The 22,804-nt window shown below is 33.3% G+C and overlaps 1 protein-coding gene across 1 annotated transcript in view; it reads right to left on the bottom strand.

The window, feature by feature from the left end:
- Positions 1-22,804, bottom strand: part of LOC129223559 (blood vessel epicardial substance-like) — an 86,211-nt gene that overhangs the window by 14,797 nt on the left and 48,610 nt on the right. The window contains exons 2-3 of the mRNA XM_054858072.1: positions 14,996-15,432; positions 3,371-3,516 (exon numbers count right to left, since the gene is read on the bottom strand). Coding sequence (XP_054714047.1) covers positions 3,371-3,516; positions 14,996-15,349 — 500 coding nt within the window. The 5' untranslated portion in view covers positions 15,350-15,432. The remainder of the gene's footprint in view (positions 1-3,370; positions 3,517-14,995; positions 15,433-22,804) is intronic.

Genomic DNA, 22,804 nt, shown 5'->3' with positions numbered 1-22,804 from the left:
TTTTATTGATTTGTGTAACTTTTAAGAGAAACTGATGGGCTAGAACGGACATACACAGTGTTTCCAGGTCATTTACTTTTGGGAATTTTGTGAAATGGGCTCTAATCGATTCATCTGAGAAAAAACTTTTGAAACTTTATTTTTTGAAATAAACTATGAACTGTTCATTCACTGGGGAAGTGTTCAGTTATTGGTAGGTCTACCCTAATAGATTTTAACCCCAGAAGAAGTAATTTTCGAAAAAGGTAAGTTAAATCGGTCTTTTGGAAAAGAAATGACTTTTGATTTAAAAAAAAAAGTGTCACGCTGGTTTGGCGGTTTTTGCAGCATTTTATTAGACAATAATTATTACCATTAGGGCATTCAGTGTCTTAAATTAATGCTTTTTAATGAAATAATAATATCCTTCTATGCATGACCAACTTGTTAAAATCGTTTTCATTATTATCCAAGGTCAATAAAACACTAACTACGAAACAGAAGAATATCAAGTGCAGTCAATCAGCAATTTTTACTCTAGAAATCTGGAGAAACAAAAATATCCAACTTTTTTTTAAACTGATGAGGTAGAAATAGATTTCAGTAATCTCGCTTCGCATTTGCGAAACGAAAATAAAATACTCAATGCACCGTTTTGTCTTCGATGATAGAAAAGGGCTTACTTTTGATGCGATACCACTGGAATTAATATCGCGCAAAATACTATTAAAAAAGTTTTTTCAGGAAGTTTTCTCGATTAGTTTAAAAGCAATTTTGTTCTGAACAAATATGCCTTAGCCAGGAGCAGAAAAAACAAGAGCGTGGCATGAGGGAAAATGTGCGAGTTAAGTAACTGTTCAGAATGAAAAAAATAATAATAAAAGGCAGAGTTTCTCTTCTAGCAAGTGTCTTTACGACCCACAATTTTTCAATGTTAGTTTTAAGAAGAAATAGTAGGCCATTCCACAGAAATTCAGCCATTTTGTCCTACACGTGACATCTATTTTGCGTCGAAAGTAATACTTAAAAGTTGTTCTAAACAGAGATTTTAAATTCCTAAGAAATCAACATACACGTGTGATTTCTTGGTGGAAAATGTTTGCTTATTGCACGTTTTGGAATCAAATATTAGTCTGTCACGTGCGACAAAAAATGTCTGCTTTTTTCGTGGAATAGCCAGATTGGAAAGGCTACGAGATCTCAAAAAAATTCCTTAATCAACAAATTCTGCCTGACGTTTCGGCAAATTTGGAGACATCAAAGTGAAGTTGCATTTAAAAAACAAAATTATAATGATTCCACCCTTATATTTTATCATTCGGTAAAATTCGGAGTTTCATTCGGCGAATCAAAAATTTAAGTTCGGGGCACTCGTAGGAATCGCCCACACATTAATAAAGAAACCCGATTTTCTTCTTACCTTTACCTTTGGAATTCTTAGAATATTTTATGAGTTATTTTCCTGATAGTTAAACACATAGTGAATCGTCATAGTTTTCAACCTTTTCTATCACTTTCACTAAAAGACCATTAAAAAACGTGTTCGTTTTAGAAGGGAACAAAATGCGTGTTATGCGATATATTACACCAAGCTTATTCAGAACGGAGATATCTTTTTAAAAGTTTTGCTGAACGAAATTACTCCACCCGTTGCTTTGCGGTCATAAAATAAGAAGTTTGAAAGTGGGCACGCGGCCAAATGGTTTCAGATAAGTATACAGGTGTGTGATACATTCAAGTGTTTCAAGAACTTTTACATTGTTTAAGATCAGAGAATGTTTTAATCGGACCTTTTTACTGTAAAAAGGGCAGATTATAATAGTAATTTGTTTCTTTTATCAATTCGAGAATACCTATCGACTATGCTCGATTAATTGTTTTGAGTGCATGTAACTTTTTGGAAAAGGATTCACAATTAGAAATAATTTTCATCGAGAGTTACCAAATTAAAAGATGAAGGACAAAGCGTAACAGTGAAATTGAATGTTACCGTAGAAGGACGTGTCAAGAGTTATGCAATGTTTAATGAAAAATATCAAAACAGTAGTATAGGAGTATTAACCGGCACGATTGATGAAGTAATGACTAATGGGTAAACGTTCAGTGTTCAATTAATCTTGAAGGGGGAATACATTTTTACCATTCTTGAAAAGTATACATGAAAAAGTGCACATAAAATGAATTGAAGTTGAATTCACTCAAAGAAACATTCAACAATGGAAATATAATTAAGGGGAAGTATTTGAAGCAGCAACGAACTGAAAATGCGGAAAAAAAAGTGAACGATAATTCTCTAAGTTAATTTTCGGAGGAAAGTTGTTCGGAATTCAAAAAAAAAAAAAAAAACCCTGTTCCATGTGACTACATCAAAATTGTAGCACTAGCTATCTATATCTCGTTTAACTAAGTTATAAACTTTTTGAATGATGTTTTTTTAGTAGTTAAAACTAAATATACTTTTCGAAAACTAATCCTTTAATTTGTTCATTTATTCTGTCCAAGGAAAATCTTCCTCGGAGTTAAAGTAGACGCGTTGGCATGAATGGGATTAGTGACTCTTTGACATTGGGGGCCATCTTGCGCCCGAAGTTTTTCACTCTCATGCGTTCTGTTCTAGCTGTCCATTCTTCAAAGCTTTGAAGGCCAGTTCAACAGAGCTTGAAATTCATGCAACACCATAACACGGATTCATGACGGTTGGACACAACACGGTAGATACTTAAGTTGAACATTTATTTTTTTTCCCTCAAAACGGGACAGTTGCCAGTTTTAGACATCAGCACGGATATACTTAACATAGTAAAAGCAAGTTTTTTTTGACCGACAAAAACAGAAATGAACACATAAAAAAGAATTGAAGTGATTTTTAAGCACTTTTATTACACTTGACATGTTTGTCAAGGAAAATTCTGAGGCCTGCTTTTGCTTATATCTCAGCAACTAGACCACTTAGAGTCTTCAGGATTTCACTAAATGATTTGCCACAACAGAATAGGTGCTGGGACAAGGGACAATTGACACAACTCTCTCAGTATTAGATTTCAGTGGAATGGGCCGCAAAACAATTCCGTTGAACATTTTTTTATAAACGAAATAGGGGAAAAAATCTTACTTTTGAAAGCACTGAGTGTCAATAGCATGGCTTTCCTTTGGAACCACGTAAATTAATGAGGGCTATGGTTATAACTATGGTTGTTGGTAAAATTAAACTCCGGTCTTGTTACCCAGAGAAATATAACAAGTTTTGATCACTGTCCAGGAGAATGCGAAAGGAATTCCGTTACTAGTCTACTCTCATTTAAAGTATTCTGTCTTTGATCAGCATCTTTTTTTTAGTGATAATTAAACAGCCAATTTATCAGAAAATTTTTGAGAGGGAAAAATGACTTACTTTCCAGAAAGGAGGACGGAGAGTCTCTGTTCAGTGGTGGTGACCCCTTCCAGAGCGTAGTGCTCCCCCGTATCTAAAGGTTCGATGTGAGCATAACGGATCAGCTGACGAAACTGGTCCTTACCCACCTTCAGGGGGGCAAAAACCTGTCGAGAACAAAATATATTAGATGACAATGAATTTTCTAACAACATATCTTATATATTTCTGCCAACTGCGTTTACAACGTGTATACAACGCGAAGACTAAACACTAAGTATGCTTCCGTCTGTTCCGAACAGGTGGCATTTCTTGAAATCAAAGCTTTTATAGAATATATATACCATATACAAAAATACATTGCTACTATCTCCGTAGCTACAACTAACATAACTGCTAGTTGATCATCTTTCCAACACCAAATTTCCTTACGTTTGATGTAAAGATAATTTGCATAATTCTAAGTTCATGGATTGCTGTGAAACATTTCAATTTGAATATAAGAAAAAAAATCAAAAATGTAATTTCGAACATAAACTTAAGTCCAAAAAATCTTAAGTTAAATATATAATGGGGTCGTTTCCAAAATTTTAAAAGTATTTTTTTCTGAAAGAGCATGCTTAAAAACATAGATTTGACCATTTTTTAAATAATTTGTTAAAGCTTAAGATTTTTAAAAACTTATAATTTGTTTAAGTTTAATATTTTTGAAAACTTACTTAAATTGGCGCGCTTTTAATGTTTATGCTTCTGTCTGATGACATCACAAATGATGAAATGTCATTCTGTGTTGCCATTCACAGAGCAAAATATTTAATTCGCATCTTTACTCACGTGTATTGGCAACAATATGGTTTACAGCAATCGTAGAGCGCGATTTTAATTCGCTTCTTGATTATCATAACGTAAAATAGCGGTAGAAAGATGCGACAAAGGGCATCATTTGTGCCGTCAACAAGACAGCGACTTGTTTGAAAAATCAGACATTTTAAAAAATTAACTAAAAAATAATTGTTTGGAAATAAAAGTATTTTCTGGGTCCATGTTTTTTTTTTTTGCTTATTCTATCAATTTCAGTGGACTACTTTTGACTGAAGGAAACAACCCCATTCCAATGGATCTGGACTGTATTAATTAAGTAACTATAGTAAACTCCCAATTATCCGCGGGGCTGATTATTAGCGAGTCAATTAATAATCAGGAAAACATTTTTTCGCAGTAAAAAACGAATACCAATGGCTGTTTTTTTGTCGAAAAATTGAAAATTTAAACTCAGTTGTTTTATTTATTCATTTATTTATTGTACTTTCTTCATCGTGCATACATTTGTTTTTTATTGTTAAGTTCTGTTGTGCAAAAATACAAAACATTTTTACTTTACTAAAAAAAAAAAAAAAAAAAAATCAGTTTGAAAGCATGATGCATCAATGCAGCTAAGTTTTCGAGGAAGCACAAATTTTACCTGATCAGTCCGTCATTTTTTACTTTCTTCTATATCTAATATATAGAAGAAAGTATTGGATTCGTGCAAATTTTCGAATTTCGAATTTTGACGGATTCGAACGTTTTGAGGTGTGCTGAGTCCATTTCGACTATTTTTGGAAAATGTCTGTCTGTCTGTGTGTGTGTCACGTCTGTGTGTGACCAGTTTTTTGCGGCCGCTCTACAGCAAAAACTACCGCATGAAATCGAACGAAATTTGCTACACATATGTGCCGCTATGTGAACTTGTGCCCATTGGTTTTTGGCGCGAATTCCTCCAAGGGGGGAGGGGAGCAATGGGACGTTTTTTGAGTTACGAGTGCTTGCTATTCCTCAGGAAGTAACTGGCAGAATCAAACAAAATTTGGTCCATATGTTGCCATTAACAGGAACAGATGCTAATTCAATTTTGGTGTCAATAACTCAAACGGGGGTTGAGCTATAGAACGTTTTTTGTCGTCAATTGTGACTGCTGTATCTCAAGAAATAATGAACGGAATGAAAGAAAAATTTATCAGCAAGTAGCCCTTAGTGGGTATAAGAGCCGATTTTATTTTGGTGTCAACAGCTGAAAAGGGGGAAGCGCAATAACCCGTTCTTTTTTTCCATTGTGAGTGCCCTATCTCAAGAAGTAATGCTACGTTCTGGTTGAAATTTGGAATATATGTGAATCCATATGTAAACAGGCTTTGGTTCAATTTTGACGCTAATCACTCCAAGAGGTGTTGATTCTTTTTTTTTTTTTTTGCGAATAAAAATAGTTTTATTAATGCAACAATAAGAAAGATAAATCGTAATAGATTGTCGTCTGCGTATTTCTCGTGATTTTAATTGTATGGAAATGATTGGAAATATTTTCTCAATGATTTAAAATTTTTAACTGTTGCTATCTTATGTTTGTTAACAAGTGAAATATTTGTAATTAATTCAAGCAAGGCTTTTAAAATAACTTTCAATTTTCGCTCTTTGCTTCGCTTTTGCAATAATTCAGACATTGGGATGGTCGTCAAGTTTTTGCATATGTAATTTTTTTTTTTTTTTTTTTTTGGAATATTGCTTCCTCATCAAGCATGGGGAGGGATCAGATAAAAAAAGAAAAATATAGAAGAAAGTTTCGTAATGGCCACAACATACTAGTTCCTTTTTGCAGTTTATCCGCGGTGTTAGAATTATTTAATTTATTTGATTGTTTTTGCGTGCGTACATTTGAAAGTGAACACATTTACATATTCTTTCTTATATATTTAAAGTAAAAAGTATCACTGTAAACCGTGACCTGTAAAGTTCTGAATTATGCAAATGTTGCGTACTTATCAGGTAAGGAAACTAGGTGTGTTTTTTTAGAAGGTTGTGCCTTTAATTTTGTTAGCTACAAAGCTGGTAGCCATGAAATTCATGTTGTACATTATAACATACACTGCAAAAAATAAACTGTTGTTTTTACAGTATAATACAGGCAGCTCACATTCCAAAGAAAAACTGTAAAATTTACAGTTCTAAACTGTAAAATTTGCAGTAATATACTGTCTTATAACAGACTTTTATTGTGAAATTTACAGCGCTAAACTGTAAAATTAGCAGTAATATACTGTCTTTCAAGGGAATTGCCCTGTGAAATTAACAATTATTAACTGTAAATTTAGCAGTAATATACTGTTTTTTAATGGAACTGCCCTGTAAAACTTACAGTGTCAAACTGTAAAATTAGCAGTAATATACTGTTTAAGGAATGACTTGACCTGTAAATTTAACAGAGATAATATGTAAAATTAACAGTAATATACTGTTTTTTAACGGAATTGCCCTGCAAAATTAACAGTATCAAACTGTAAAGTTAGCAGTATTATGCTGCGAAATCAGCTGAATTGCACCACAAAAACAGCAGTAGCATACGGTTTTATAAATGATTTGTACAGTAAAATTAACAGCAGTAAACCATAAAATAAATAGTTATCAATTTTTATGCAAAACGTATCGTTGTCTCTTTTCATAGCCGAAATCATTGCTTTTACAGCTGAAGAACAATCTAGAAAAGTAAAGCAATTGATTCTGTATGTACGTTGTAGAAATCAGCCTACATACAAAATCTGTTCCTTTTCTAAAGTTTTTCAACAACAAAAATAATGTTTTAGGCTATGAAAAACGACAAGTAAATAAATATAAAAGCCTTTTACATAAAAATAGTTAACTGCTGCTAAATCTATGTTTTATTGATATTAATTTCATTGTACACAAAATAAATCAATGCCCCCCCCCCAATCTCTATATTTTATAAACACTTGTTAAAGAAAAAGTGGCGCATTTTCATTTCTACAAAAACTTTTAGCTCTACTGCAAACTTAAAAATTTACAAACAGAAGGAAATTGCATAATATGGTCTGAAGCTTTATTTTAAGAACAGTTATTGCCTTTTCATAAAACAAAACTTTTTGATAAATGAAGGTAGTAAAAATGAGGTTTTTTATATATAACTGAAAATACTACATCGTATCTTCACTAAAAGTATTTTTTTTCACTTCCAGCATTATTGTGTTGCTAAAATGCGCAGCATAATGTGGGAAATGTTTTGCAGCATGCAATCCATTTATACCTTTAAGTTTATTTTAACTTTATGCATGCAATTATGTGGATTTATTTTCTTTTCGGGTAAAACAGATTATTTTCATGATTTTCCTCTTTTTTTAATGTTATAAGTTGCACTTGGACCTATACTTTATTTGAGAAGTACTACCGACAAAATTTATTTCACACCATATGAGCAGTATTCGATATTTAGAATGAACAGAATGGTTATTATTGTAAACTGATTATTATAGATTAGATAATAATTTATCCTATTAACCATTTAAATACATGAAAACAATAAATATGTGACGGTTCAAATTTCCAAAGCTACTAAACAGAAACAATTTTTCACTCGGTATAATAAAATCTGTTACGTTTATGAGTACTTGTATTGAAAGTTAAAACTTTGTTTTACTACTCCAAAATTTATGTAACTTAATATTCTGTTATACTGTTTTCATGAGAAATAAAGAAACATTCACACCATTAAAAATTGCCAAATTATTTTATTTCGTATACATTACCTATAAATATAGATTAGTCATTTTTACAGTTGAATTGAAAAAATTCATTTAAAATCGAATGCTAATTTTTTCAAGATCAAACATTTTTACATCACGAACTTGATTCTTCTTTGTGACATCTTTGCCGACTTAGTTGCCATCATTAGAACTTATATTATGAAAGTATCTGTCAAAATAAAAATTGTTAGAATCTCATAAAACTTGTAGACACCAAAAAACATACATGGAAAAATCAAATTACGTAGGTATAAAAATACGCCCTAAAATGATTAAAATTATGACTCTGAATGATCTGAAATTGCCTTGGGAGTTGCTTTTATTTTGAAACCGCTCAACATATACGTAAATTGTAATTGAACCGTTTATTTCAGGAATCAGTTGAGCGCTAAATATGTTGTTTTAAGGAGAAAAAACCTTTTTGGCAGCAATTTGCAAGCGTAACGGTAGTTATTAATGTCTAATTAAAGTAGACATAATCTGGATACTTTACATAAGAACTCAAAAAAGAAAGATAATAATATCTTACATTTTCTCTTCCATGTAAAGAACTGCACTTATACTGGTTTCTGAAATACAATTAAAAAAAAAAATCCTTCTAATTTTCGGTATTTTTGAAGGATTTTGTATGTACATATGAGACTGCTGATTAAGAATAATATTTTTTTTTTCGATCAGCTAATTGAAGTGATCGGGAGAATAAGTGCTTTTATAAGTCAAATATTCCCCAAAAAAAAAAAAAAAAAAAAAAGCAACGGAAAGTTGTCCAAAATGGGAAAGCTAACATTTTGGCCTAAAGAAAAAAAATAAAAATGTTTTAAGGATGATAAAACTTGAAACTAGTTTCTTCTTATAATAGGCTCCAGATTATCAAGCTAACATTTTGGCCTAAAGAAAAAAATAAAAATGTTTTAAGGATGATAAAACTTGAAACTAGTTTCTTCTTATAATAGGCTCCAGATTATCGGATTGCAATATGTTTACTTCAAAACAATAATTAGGATGAGGTAGAGCATTATTTTTTTAGAAAATGGAGCAAGGTCGACGTTTAGGACAACCAATTGGGAAATCTTTAGGTATTCATTTAAAACAATGAATACTGTATCTAGCCTCTTTTACCCCCTCCCCCCCCCCCCCGAGTTGATATCGTAGCACTGAAAACCGTATATAGATGGTTTTTCTTTCTTTCTTTCTTTCTTTTTTTTTTTGGTAACCCATATTCCTTTCCAACACTTGTTAACAGCTCGAGCTATGTTCAACTGATACCAGCTTCATCTTCTTTTTCTTTGACAGCTGCCCATTATTGAAATCTGAATATGAAACAAAGTGTGCCAAAAATAATTATTTAGAACTCTGTCTGTACTTAATGTGAAATATTTTACTAAATTTTTAAAATATTTTTTTCATGCATTTTATATTCCGTAATTGTATTATTATATTATTAAAATTTAATTTTTTGAAACTTTTTTCTTAAGTACTAAGGAATCAAATAAAAGAGTCATTTGAGTTGAAATAAAATAATACCGTAAGAACGTTCTATCTTATATATCTCTTAATATTTAAGCATAATTTAAAATGTTTCATTTATATTCTATGTCTTTCAAAATGGGGAGGCCCCCCGCCCCGAACCCCGTTTTGAACAGCTATCGATGTTCCCATTTAAGCCACCAGCGACTTTTTTTTAAGGGGCACTTCTTTTGAGAGGATTTAGACAATTTATCTTTAAGTTTTTCAGAATTTACCTGAAATCTGGAAGAAACAATTCTATATTCCCAAAATCAAGATAGTTTAGTTAAAGTCAATTCAGTAAAAAATGAAAATCGGTCAGAAAACTTGAATGTTTTTAACAAAACAATAAATCATCAAACATGTCAAAAAAGAGTAAATCTGGTAGGGCCAGTTCTAATCATTGAGAAATTGTAAGTCCACATTTGGCCCGCCATCTTTGCTGTAAACAATGCTACCCTTCTTGAAAATGCTTTGCCAGAAGACCGCACCACTTTTAACTGTAGATTTAAACATGCTCACATTTACAAAATAACTGCTTTTTATTTACATTACAATAAAAATAATTTATAATTTTGTTTGATAAGTGTCACACAAGTCTGAATATGCGAAGAAAGTTTCATACGCTGTAATACACCGTACTTTTAGCATGCTGTTTCGGTGTCTTCGATTTTAATAGCATGTAAAAACAAAGAATCAGTGTTTCAAAATTTACTGGAAAATTTTAAAAAAAATAATGAAAGAAATGTACGCCTAATTTAGCTCTAGCAATAGAAATTTCTATATTCCGGTGATTCTTGAAGTGATAATATTCAACTACCCGTAAAATCTAATATTAAATTACAAATTAAAAAATTCAGACTTAAATGAATTGTATGACCGATCACATTTCAATCAAAACAAAATAAAATTTAGTTTATCTTGTTCCAATAACATAGTTCTTGATTGTAGCATAGAACCTGACAACGGGCCACAAAAATCAGCTTCAGGGGCCCAATACGGCACGCAGACCGTAGAATAGGCTTCAGTGGCTAAGAACGCTCTAAAACTCAAAAGCATTGGTGATTACAAATTACATCCGAAAACACAAAAATATAATGCGAACTGCCATCTTGATAAAGACTGCCATTCAGTTCTGGTCACAAGTTACGTAGTTCTTTACATTTGCACACCACTAAACTGAAAGAAATGATATTGCATTAGTGAATAAATTTAAATGAAGTAAATTCAGGCGGCTAGAATGAAATTTATAGTTTAAATTTTTCCGAAATACCTAACCGCAACCATATCACCGGGCATAAATTCAAAATGAAATCAACTATAATTGTTTTTTTTTCCGTGCGCTGGAGTGACAGGAACAAAATATTCGCTAGCAAATACCCCCCTTCTTGGCAAGCCAGCACACGCAAAAAATGAAATATACTGTAAGAAATGAATAAAAAATATATTATAGGCCATCCGGTTGTGTGCACAAATTATAGCTTAAACATAATGGAATAATTGAAACATTTCAGAAAAAAAAAAACTCTAGAAAAATATGTCATTGCAGTTCAAGCTTTACGTAAATTTTCCCTACAGAAAGGTTTTGTGAAACAATCAGCTAAAATTATTTTTAGTTTCTCAACAAATTTTATTTCAAATTCATTTTTGTCAATCGAATTCTTTAGGAAATGGTACCCCACATTAATCTGCTTAGTTCTGCAATTTTCTATTGCAGAACTAAAAAAATCGATCGCAACTAGATTGTCACAGTGCAGAGTACTATTAATCAATCTAAAATTCTGAACTCTTTTCGTGGCCAATTAATTCATTTAAAATTTTTTTGATCCACATAACTTCCTTAGATTGTTCACTAATTGAAATATACTCCGCTTCCATCGTTGACAGTGCTACGCATTTTTGTTTGAATGTACACCATATTATTCGTACCCTATCCAAAAACACTACAAGCGCCCCCCCCCCCTTCCCCCGGCATTGGAACCGGTCGTCGTGATTTGAGGCGTAATCTGTATCAGAATAACAATGATTTATTCAATTTACAGACAAAATTTAGATTTCAGGGATCGTCAAACCCTTCAGTTGTCTCACAAATCTCCTCCTTTAAATCCGCATATAGATACGCATTGCAAACATCTGCTTGGAAATGGACCCAATGTAAAAGGCGAAAGATTAGCACGAGGTTTGAAGGGAAACCAGAGCATATGGACCCAATGTAGCTTATACACAAAAATTGAAAAAGAAAGCCTCAACCAAAGGAAAGGAAATTACTGGAGAGAACACTTGCGAAAAGTATCCCCCCCCCCCCCAAAGCTGGTGGTTACCTAAAATTACTAGTCTGGCCTTGAAGCGCATTATTTCGTTCTTCTCATCTGTTCTGTTGCGTTTTGCCAATCTTCACTTTCTGGCGTTCTCAAACTTTGTTTCAAATGTGAAGGAATTACATCTTCGGAAATGTTAGCTTCTAGCTTACTTGAATTATCCCCCCTAATCTTCATCAGAATCTGATACTTTTCTTGAATTATCATCACAAGTGAAATCAAAATATTTTGGGTCATATTCAATGTTATTTTCAGAACGATAAACCTCGACTTCGCGATTCGGACTTTAGAACCGTCGTGTCAATATATACTTTGCCTTGGTATTTCTTTAACCCATTTAATTCTCACAACATGCTATTTTATGATTTTCAGGATATTCTTCTTCTACTTCAGATTTACTCAGAAGTGAAAAAAACTGTATATCTCTGTTTCCCGTTCCTGTTTTTTTTTTTTTTTTTCCGCCCAGAATTCATTTTCATCGAATTAAACATTCAGAGTTTCTGTCACTTCGCTATTTTCGGGATCCCAAATTCTATAACTTTTCGTATGAAACGCATATCCTACCATGACTACCTGTTTAGCTTTCATATCCAATTTGTTTATTTTTTGTTTTGGAATTCCAATATACAAAATACAGCCAAAAAAACACGGGAGTGTTTAATAGATGACTTTCTTCCCTCAAATAGCTCAAAAAAGGTTTTGGTTTTTCTTTTTTAAAACCGGTCTAGTCCGTAAGTAGTGGAAGCACATAGCTGCTTCGGCTCAAAACTGCTTCGGCAAACCCGATTCATTTAAAAGTGTCCTAATTCCATTCATTAATGTTGAGTTATAGTGTTCTATGACGCTACTTTGTTAACTGGAGGATTTGTTGGTTTTTTCGATTCTTATGCTTTGGTCGCTAAGGTAAATTTCAAACCGAGAGTTCAGAATTTCCTTTCCGTAATCGGATCTTTCCCGCAAATCTCTCTGTTCTTTTTTTGAAACCTGACAAAATATTCGAAAACCTCATTTTTTTGAAAAATTGTCTATTATTGTGAAAATAATCCCCCTCCACCTAAAGAACTCAACTGCTAAGGAACCCATCGCATTTAAATGCAAAAGATCTTACCCGGCTTTGGCTTGAATCTCCGTTACAGGTTTAAACGAAATTCCCCGATTTTTCCATTTTACACGGATAACACTCTGACACATTTTTCTTTTTATATGCAGTGAAAGACAGTAAGTACAGAATCATACTTTTCAGTATTTATAATATAGTTTTTTTCTTCAGCATAAACACGTTGACGCCAAACTTTAAGACTCAAAGGGTTCTTAAAGTTAAAATGTAAGGAAACTGACTAGTTCAAGGTTACAAGAGTTTCAAATTCTACTGTAGTTCTCGAGCATATACTTTTTTAAACGAGCATGTTCTTCAAGGTAAATAAAATATGACAAACAATGCATAATAATAATGTAAATTTTCTACTTTTAATTAAAAAGCTGTACTTTTGACGAGAACGCAACACTGCCAGATCAGAAATGAAAGGCTGAAAAATTTAAAATATAGCCAGGCACGGTCTGAACTTAAATATGCTGGGAAGGCGTATAATCTCAATTTGTCGAACGGAACTTACATATTTGTCGATTAATAAAATACTGGTGCATGCACACATTAAGTACGCACAATTAAGTACAATATCTAATGAAATTTGGACATTCGAGAATTCAAAAATTGCAAGATTACAATTATGTCTCCAAATTTGCCGAATCGGCAAAGTTTTCCCAATATGGCAATTTTGGGGAGGTCATAGAGACTTCCCGTGACCTCTCATCGAGTGCCTTTGAATATTACAATTATGTCCTCAAATTTGCCGAATCGGCAAAGTTTTCCCAATATGGCAATTTTGGGGAGGTCATAGAGACTTCCCGTGACCTCCCATCGAGTGCCATTGAATATAGTTTCTAAAATTATTTTTAGGTTCACAAGTTTCAATGGTACTAGTGCATTTTTCCTGAAGTAAAACTTGAATTTCCAACTGACGCAAATATAAAACTTTAAAAACACAAGGGTTTCGTGTTTGTATCTAAAAATGCTTATTTTTATTAGTTTTTTTTTTTCAGTGCTTCATTGATGATTTTTTTAATTATTGTTATTTTAGTTTTGTTCGATAAGTATGAAAGCTGGCTCCAGATTTCAGAGAATTTTGAGTCGTTCAGACATCAGAGTACTGTATTTCCAGAGGGGCAAATTCTTCAACAAAAAATATCAAAAAATATCAGTAAACTTGATACTGTTTGCATGTCTCTCGGTTACGTTGTTATTTTATTTATTTATATTTTATTCATCGAATTATGTACAGGATATAAAAGTTACTTACGCTATAGCATAAAGTTTAACAATAAAATATTTAAATGCAAACTGTTAAATAATTTAAAACTGAACATAAGAAAGAAAAAGAAAAAAAGAAGAAAGAAGTCAATCGCGATACGCTAAAAATTTACTAGAAAACATAAGAATTTAAATTTGAAGTACTCACATCCTATATAACACAAAATATAATCGTAAACAAAGTCTAATGTTCTAATAACTTTAAATACGATCAAGAATAATTGATTTATTTTTAAATCAAATTTGAATTTCAGAAAATGTTTAAAAACTATCATACGTGCAGTAAAATATTCAGGATCACAACAACTACTCGGACTTTTGCTATAAAGCAATCGCTACAACTTAGCAACTAAAAGAAACTGCAAAGTCAACATCAACGAATATTGGAATACGAATTATGATTTCAAAATACACACTATTATTTTGCATACATTATCGATGATAAAGAAAACTACATTTTGAGGAAAACGGAATGAATAATATAACTATTACTTACCTTTAACTTGAATTACAGCTGATCAGTCCTGTCTCAGTACATCCCCCAAAAATTACTAACATGGCTGTCGATACCTCGAATTCATTCGTTTATCTCCCCGCATGAAAAGAAACACCTTTTGCGCATCGTTTTGCGCAATTTAAAACAGTTTTACAGTTTTTCTCTGTTATTTAGCAAAGCAGTATTAAACTGTAGGAAAATACAGTATATTACTTTAAAAACAACAATTATTTTTTGCAGTGTATTCAATAAAAGATTTGCTTTTAAATAAGTGTCTTCTAATCTCAACAGACGGAAATTGTTATTTGGTTATCATGGTGGATGTAAGTTATAAATGCTATTAGCGGTACTATATTCTACAGATTTGTATTCCTACCCTTAAGTGCCTACCTTCAGATAAAGCTCTTGCAGCTCCGGGGCGATCCTAGGCGGCAGGTGCCTGTAGGCGAGATAGGCAGCCTGCGCGCAGTTGGCCACGAGCAGGGTCGCATTCCAGGCCAGCACGTCCGGACTGGTGCAGGCGCGGCCGAAGGCGGCCCAGGCGCAGGCCGCCAGAAAGGAGAGCGCCATCAGCAGGCGCGAGGCGAAGGCGTAGATGGCGTGGCGGCGCGCCACCGGTACGGCCAGCGCTGCGGCCAGCAGGCAGTGCGCCGCCTGCAGGAGCAGGTGTCGGGTCTCGCCCCAGGGCTCGCAGCGGGTCAGCGGGGGCGCAGGGGCGGAGTCGTTGCCGAAGTGGGGCTGCATCCAGAGGGCCGAGACGCCATCGGGCGACCGGGAGGGGGGTCGCTCTCAGCCGTCGAGGACCCTCCGCATCTCGAGCCGTCAACCTGCGGAGAGACAAAACAAAAATAGGCCTTGAAGCAATGGTTTTCAGCCGATGGTACGCAGTTAACTACCCGAAAGTACAAAAAAAATGAGCTGATGTGTGCATCACATGATTTCCTTTTACTCCAATTTAATGTCATTTCCCCATTACTGGCAATTTTAATGTGATTCAATAGTTTACTCTCTAAATATCACCAAAAGTGGCCAAATTGAAACTGATTTTTTAAAAAAAACGGCAAATTTGTCACCAAGTTGGCGACAAAACTTGGCGACCAAAAGACTGGCGATATATCACCAAGTGACCGCCGAATTATAACACCACTTGAGTTTACATCGAAGTTAACAATGATTTCCCCCCCAAAATGGGCAAAACACCCCTTTAGAAACACTCGAATGCAACCAAAAGGGGAGGTGCACAACTAGACCCCACTAGGAGTCTACGAACAAAATTTCAACTTTCTAGGACTTACCGTTCTTGAGTTATGCGACATACATACGCATATCCGCACATACATACGTACATACAGACGTCACGAGAAAATTCGTTGTAATTAACTCGGGAATCGTCATTCGGAGACACGCGAAATATCGTGTATATTTCGCGTGTCTATACGTTTTTAGGCACCTATCCACGTGTGGTCGAGTCGAAAAAAAATTCAATATTCATTCGGGGGTGAGTAAAATGGAAATTAAGATCGATTTTTGAGTGAAAATTTTTTTGCGAATACAAGACTTCCTTTTTTGTAAAAGGAAGTAAAAACTGCATTGAAAATGCTAGAATTAAACTACGACATGAATAGGTAGGAGTTATATCGTGCGATCCTAGATTGAAACAAAATTATTGAAGTACTTTGTTACTTTACTTCTGGACTACATAGTATTGAAGAGGAACTATAAGACATATATATATAAGAGTAATTTCTGGGATTTGCGACAGCTTACTCAGCACAAAAAGAGTGTTTTCGAGTTCAAATTACCTGAAGAGCAATTGCAAAGCATAATTGTTGCCCAATTGCAAAGAGCAATTGCCCAGTGTTGAAGGCTGTATTTGATCAAGGTAGAGTCAAACATTGATGAACTTTATCGACAAAAACAAACCAACGTCTCCATTAATTATTTCATCTGCCTTGTAAAAATGTATGTCTGATTAATGATAACTTTTTAGTAAAATGTTCATTAAGATGAACTTTTTACAGCTGCTCAAGAATTTGCAGTAAGAGCACGAAAATTCCCATATTAAATGCTCCTCAGGCTATTCGTTTTTTTTTTTTTTTTTTTTTTTTTTTAACTTTCTTCTTCATTCACTACATTGAAAAAAAAAAAAAAAAAAAAAAGAAGTTCTATTCCTGAAATGTTCTCAATTTTGACACATTTTTAAGTTTAACGGTCTTGGCAGACATCCGAACCGTCGATCGAATTCTCCTCCAAACTGTAATTTTCTTTTTCCTCTATTTACTACGTGTGCTCTGGTTTCTATCCATCAAAGAATCATTTAGCGAAATACTGCTCATATTCATTACATTACGTAACATATGACTAAATTATTATCATTATTCAAAAGTTTTACAATGTATCAGAATCACGAGTTGGAAACATTTTAACTTTCGCGATAATTACGTTGCTGTGAAATATTGAGCTAATTGCTCTCTAAAGATTGTTTTAGTTGATGATTTAGACAAAGAACTTATTTTGCTGAATTTTGAAATAAGTTGATGATAAGTAATAACAGTAACTGACAACCACACCAATTTGATTAACCGGAACTTAATGAACTTCGCAAACTTTCATGCCAGTAACACTCATTTTATCACACAACCACAGTAGTTAAACAAATGTGTATTTTAGTATAAATCCATTAATAATTACTCTTCTTAAATGTTGTAGATAAGGTCATTTTTCAGTGTAGATATCACAATAATGAATCGAACATAAACTTCAACTTTAAACAAAAGGTTATCATTATTCAACTTTTCGTTCCCATTTCATGTCTTTCGCGAGCAAAAGAATAATATTCTTGGAATGAATCACAGAATTTTACTCTCGCCCGAAAGAAATCACTTATATATTTTTCGTTCTCTAACAGTTCTTATTTATTTCTCAAAGCACGAATAAAAAAACGCCGAAATGCTAATATTGTTCAAATACGGCGAGTTCAATCTGTGTTTATGGCTCAGAAATTTGATGAATGCTATGTTGAATCTAGTGGCAGCATAGTTGGTACAGATTGCAGAGAAATGTGTTTATTCTCTAGGAAGAAAACTCGATTTCTTGTCGAAAAGATTCGTTTTATACTTCAAGAGAATATATATGTATGCATTGAATTTATATGTAATGGTTTTTTTTATTGTTATTCTTAACCTTTGATATTTTTGTAGTAAAATTTATTTGAATTTCAGAGATGAAATAACTTTAAGGCATAGAAAAAAGCATATAAATGACCTTTCGTACATCCAGAAGTATCCGTAAAAGTTGCATTTTGCAATTTGTTCTATGATTTCAATCTAATTTTTATTAGACAAATGTTTCTTTCACAATAAGAATTGTTTTTGTTTTAAAAACTCGTTTAATAAAATAATAAACTAAACTTTTGATTCCTCTTTTAAAACAGAACAGGGATTCTCAAAAAAAAAAAAAAAGGGGGGAATCACAGGAACAAATGGGAAGATAGAAGAGTTATGAGCTAGGGAGTGCGTCAATCATATCATATCACTAAATTAATACAGTTCTAAAAGTTCAAGAAAAATATTTATTAAAAAATTCCATCTTAAATCATACTTTTCTTGTGTCAGCTTTTTTTCAAAGAAATATAGAGTTAAACAAAAGTATATTACCTTCTTGGAATCTCCTTCTGACGATTAAGAAAGAAATCATCCAAATCGGATTGTTCAGCAAAAATTTTAGTATGGTTTAAAAAAGGTGCATTCTGCTAATTTGATAACTTTCTCCTTTTAAAAGACGATTTAAAATGCTTTATTGCCTTCCCCCTACATTCACATGACAGAGTTAGTGGCAGTCTGCAGTCAGTTAACGAGTTTGTTCCCTCTAAATGCTCTATTTTCTGTTGGATCAGCATCAACTACTTTGGCTCGTTTTCTGACAAAACAATTAAATGGCCACAAAAGTAAATTTTGCAAGATGAATTGAACCCAACATTGCATCAGAGAGAAAGTTCCAGATGGTTTGATTTATGCGCAGAAACACAAACACTAACTTTTTACTTCCGTTTTCAAGCAAATTCTTTTTGATGGTTGATGTGAACTTTCTTGATGAAAATATCTAAGGATAAAGCTCTCGTTAAGTTAAGAAAAGAAAAATGGAGCCATGCCAAAATCACCGAATTTTGCTGAATTGAAAACAACTTCTTTTACTTTAGTCGATGAAGCATTAACAGATTCGAAAATATCATAAATTTATCTCAAAGAGGAATTTTAAGTTACTGTTAAGATTTTTTCATGTAATCAGACTGATAAATTAATGTTTGCATTATAAGAAAGTTATCACCGAATTTCGCTGAATTGAAAACAACTTCTTTTACTTTAATCGGTGAAGCATTAACAGATTCGAAAATATCATAAATTTATCTCAAAGAGGAATTTTAAATTACTGTTAAGATTTTTTCACATAATCAGACTGATAAATTAATGTTTGCATTATAAGAAAGTTATCACCGAATTTTGCTGAATTGGAAACAACTTCTTTTACTTTAGTCGATGAAGCATTAACAGATTCGAAAATATCATAAATTTATCTCAAAGAGGAATTTTAAATTACTGTTAAGATTTTTTCACATAATCAGACTGAAAAATTGATGTTTGCATTATAAGAAAGTTATCACCGAATTTTGCTAAATTGAAAAAAAACTTCTTTTACTTTAATCGGTAAAGCATTCGAAAATATCATAAATTTATCTCAAAGAGGAATTTTAAATTACTGCTAAGATTTTTTCACATAATCAGACTGATAAATTAATGTTTGCATTATAAGAAAGTTATTTTATCAAGCATAACTTTGATGAATTCTCATGTAAAGAAACCTTACTGTGCAGAGTTTCCCGGAAAGATGCCTGGAATCAAATCAGTATTAATATTTAAATATATATATATATATATATATATATATATATATATTAATTTGAATTTTTGGCATCTTGAATTCAAATTATGTTTTTCGCAATCACGAGCGTGTGTATGTATGAATGCGCGTGTGTTTGTGTAGGCGCATGTGTGGGAGTGCATGTGTGTGTATGTATGCATATGTGTGCGTGTTGTGTATGCAGTGCTGTGTGTGTACGCGCGTGTGTGTGTAGGCGTTCGTGTGTGTATGTAGGCATATGTTTTTGTGTCTGTGTGCAGGCATGAGTGTGTGTATGTGTGTGTAGGCGTGTGTGTGTATATGTTTGTGCATGTGTGTAGGTGTATTTATGTGTGTGTATGTGCTTGTGTGTGTGTAGGTGTGTGTATGTATGCGTGTGTGTGTGTGTGTGTGTGTATGTGTGTGTGTTTGTGTGTGTGTGTGTGTGTGTGTGTGTAGTATACGGATTCAACCTGGAGACGGTTTTCGCTATAGGAGCAGCATCGTGAGGATCCGGTCGACGGTGATGCTGCAGAGGGTGCTGGTGGGAAAATAAAATGATAGCACATCAAAACAGTCAAATGAAAGCAATAAGCAATCGTGATTGCTCAAAAAAAAAAAAAAAAACCCCAAGGTCATTCACGTGTAAGAAAGAAAATAGTCTTAAATGTCTCTGAAATCATTTTCATTTCGGTATCATTTGTACATCTAGCGCATCGAATGAAAATCTGCAATTATTTGTCTCCTCCCCCCCCCCCCCCGGAATGTCAAAGACATTTCAAAAGCTTGCATGAAAATGGTTAGTAAATATATGCGATTCTGAAAATGGAAGTATAGAGTTAAATTAATATAGGAACATTAATTTAAGAGAGAGAGCTTCGGACTCCTCCCTTTTAGCCGAACCATTCTAAATTTTCCGGTAATGAGAACTCTGATCTAAATGGGGAGTAATTAATGACCCTTTTTACTGCATGGATCAACGAACTACCCAGCAATGTTTGGAAAATATTGAATTGCCTGGCGTGGTTTCTGTTTCTAAAATTGATTGGTTAATTACTGTGGATGTTTTGGCTTTAATTTTCCACCTGCTACACGGCGAGAAAATTTTCTTGTTAATGAAGGTTGGCACCACGTTCAACCGAGCATACATAAGCACACTTGTTACATGCATACACACATACGCATGATTTGATTTCTTCTTGAAGGGGTAGTGAAAATACCGATGATGAACATGTATATGCTATATCTTGAGAATAAGACGAACCTTTCCCAATGTGAATTGACTTTGTGGTGTATTCACAGACGCATCAAAGTGAACGCAATGAACTTACGCAGATTTGGAGTTTACTACCATGTTTTATATGTCTTCTTTTGTTAAAACTAGGAATAAATCTTTTTTTTTTGGATGGATACTTTACCATTTATTATTGGGCCATTCCACGAAAAAGCCAACCTTTTGTCCCGCACGTGACGGTTCATGTGTTTCATTAAAAATTAATAATTTTAATGGGTAATGACGAAATTTTTTACTAAAGACAAATAAATTAAACTTATGTGTGATTACACATAATTTTGTAATTTTTTAAGCAGAAAAAAAGTGTTCATAAAAATTTAAGTATTTTTAATAAAATAAGTGAGGCGTCACGTGCGGGACAAAACGACCGTTTTCCGTGGAATGGACTATGTGAACCATAGGTTCAGTTTTTTTTTTCAAAGGTAAGGTTTGAAGTAGACTGAGCCAGTCACTGAACTGTTATCTCCAAATTTTTATGTAGTTACTCGCAGGGGCTTGTGAATGTCTCTCTGAAATTGCAAGGCTAAAATAGATCTAACATTTATTCAAAAGTAGCTTTAGGAAAAGAATTTGAACTATGCAGCAACAGGCTTTGTTGTTACGTAAATTAGAAAAAATACAGCAGAATCAGAAGAAGAAAGAATCAGAAATACATCTAGACTAAAACAGATTCAACAGTTAGATCTTCTAACCAACACCACACTAGATATTAGTGTGGTGTTGTTCTGACCATAGACTAATAATAAGAGTATTATTATTAGTCTCGTATTATTATTCTATGGTTCTGAGACACACCCAAAGTTAATGTATTGAAGGGCTTAGTTCATTTGTTTAGCGAACCTTTTTATTTAATGATACTATTTGTCTTATTTAGATTTAAATTTGAACAACATTGATTTTGGCAGCGTTTGACGAGCAAAGAAGCGCTTTATTGTTTTGACAATTTTTGCGAAGCATTTTTAAAATAAGCCGTAACATACTTAAAACTGAAAAATGCCACCCTTATCTTTGTCGACGAACATTCGCTTAGAGACGAAACATTCGCTAAATGGCAAAGTACAGCAGTCAAGTTGAAAGCATCCTATTCAATGAATTAAGCACAATACTTTAGGAATTGATTCAATGATATGGGTCGGGTAGACCGGGTCACATTTAGGCGGATTTTTTTCAATGAATTTTCTGATTTTTATGTTTAACTTGGGAAATTTTAGATATTGTGGTTTTATGAAGCAGTTAATGGAGTCAAAATTGGTGCATTCAGTTGTTGCTCAGTTTGTGTTTTTAAACGTCAAAAAAAAAAAAAAAAATGAGCCCAAGTCGGTTGCGTAAACTTACCCCGGACACGGGGGACGCTGACGCATGTTAATTTTGACACTTAACGTGGTTCTGTTAGTGTTTTGAACATAATGTCTTACCGTCGTTAAAATGAAGCAAATTAATTACATACTGAGTGGTGTATAAAGTAAAAGCTGAACGGGCACCGACAGAACTATGTGATTGTAAGCTATAAGATACGAATCTGTAACTCAATTTAACATTAAATGGTTGATTTTCAAAACTAAATAACCTGAAAATACTAAAAAGGTTTGAGAAGGTTCGGAGTAAAAAAAAAAAAAAAGTCAGGGCACGTTCAGAAATTAGACACTGTAAGAACGTGCTTGAAGGTGCTCCGACGTCAACACGTTAATTTGCCCCGTCGCCAAGTTTCGATTTATTATTAACGGGCAGAAAAATTTAATAATATTTCAGTTCATACAAGTACATTTCTCAAAAAAGGATAAAATTCTGCTAACTTTTATATATTTGTTCTTTCTTAGCTAAGTATTATTTATTCACAATAAGCTTCAAAACGTTTAACACAAAATTTACTCAACGTGATAGAAAACAGATTATTATTTCTGCATTCTAGACCGAAGCTCGACGGAAGCTCAAAACTTGTGAGAATATTTGCTAAGGAGCAGCATCAATCTCTTATGACTGTTGGTTCTCCAGTTATAATTCGCTTTGAA

This window comes from Uloborus diversus, chromosome 1 (genome assembly GCF_026930045.1).
Source record: "Uloborus diversus isolate 005 chromosome 1, Udiv.v.3.1, whole genome shotgun sequence".
In the NCBI taxonomy this organism is placed as follows: Eukaryota; Metazoa; Arthropoda; class Arachnida; order Araneae; family Uloboridae; genus Uloborus; species Uloborus diversus.
This window is presented reverse-complemented; position numbering and strand designations above follow the sequence as displayed.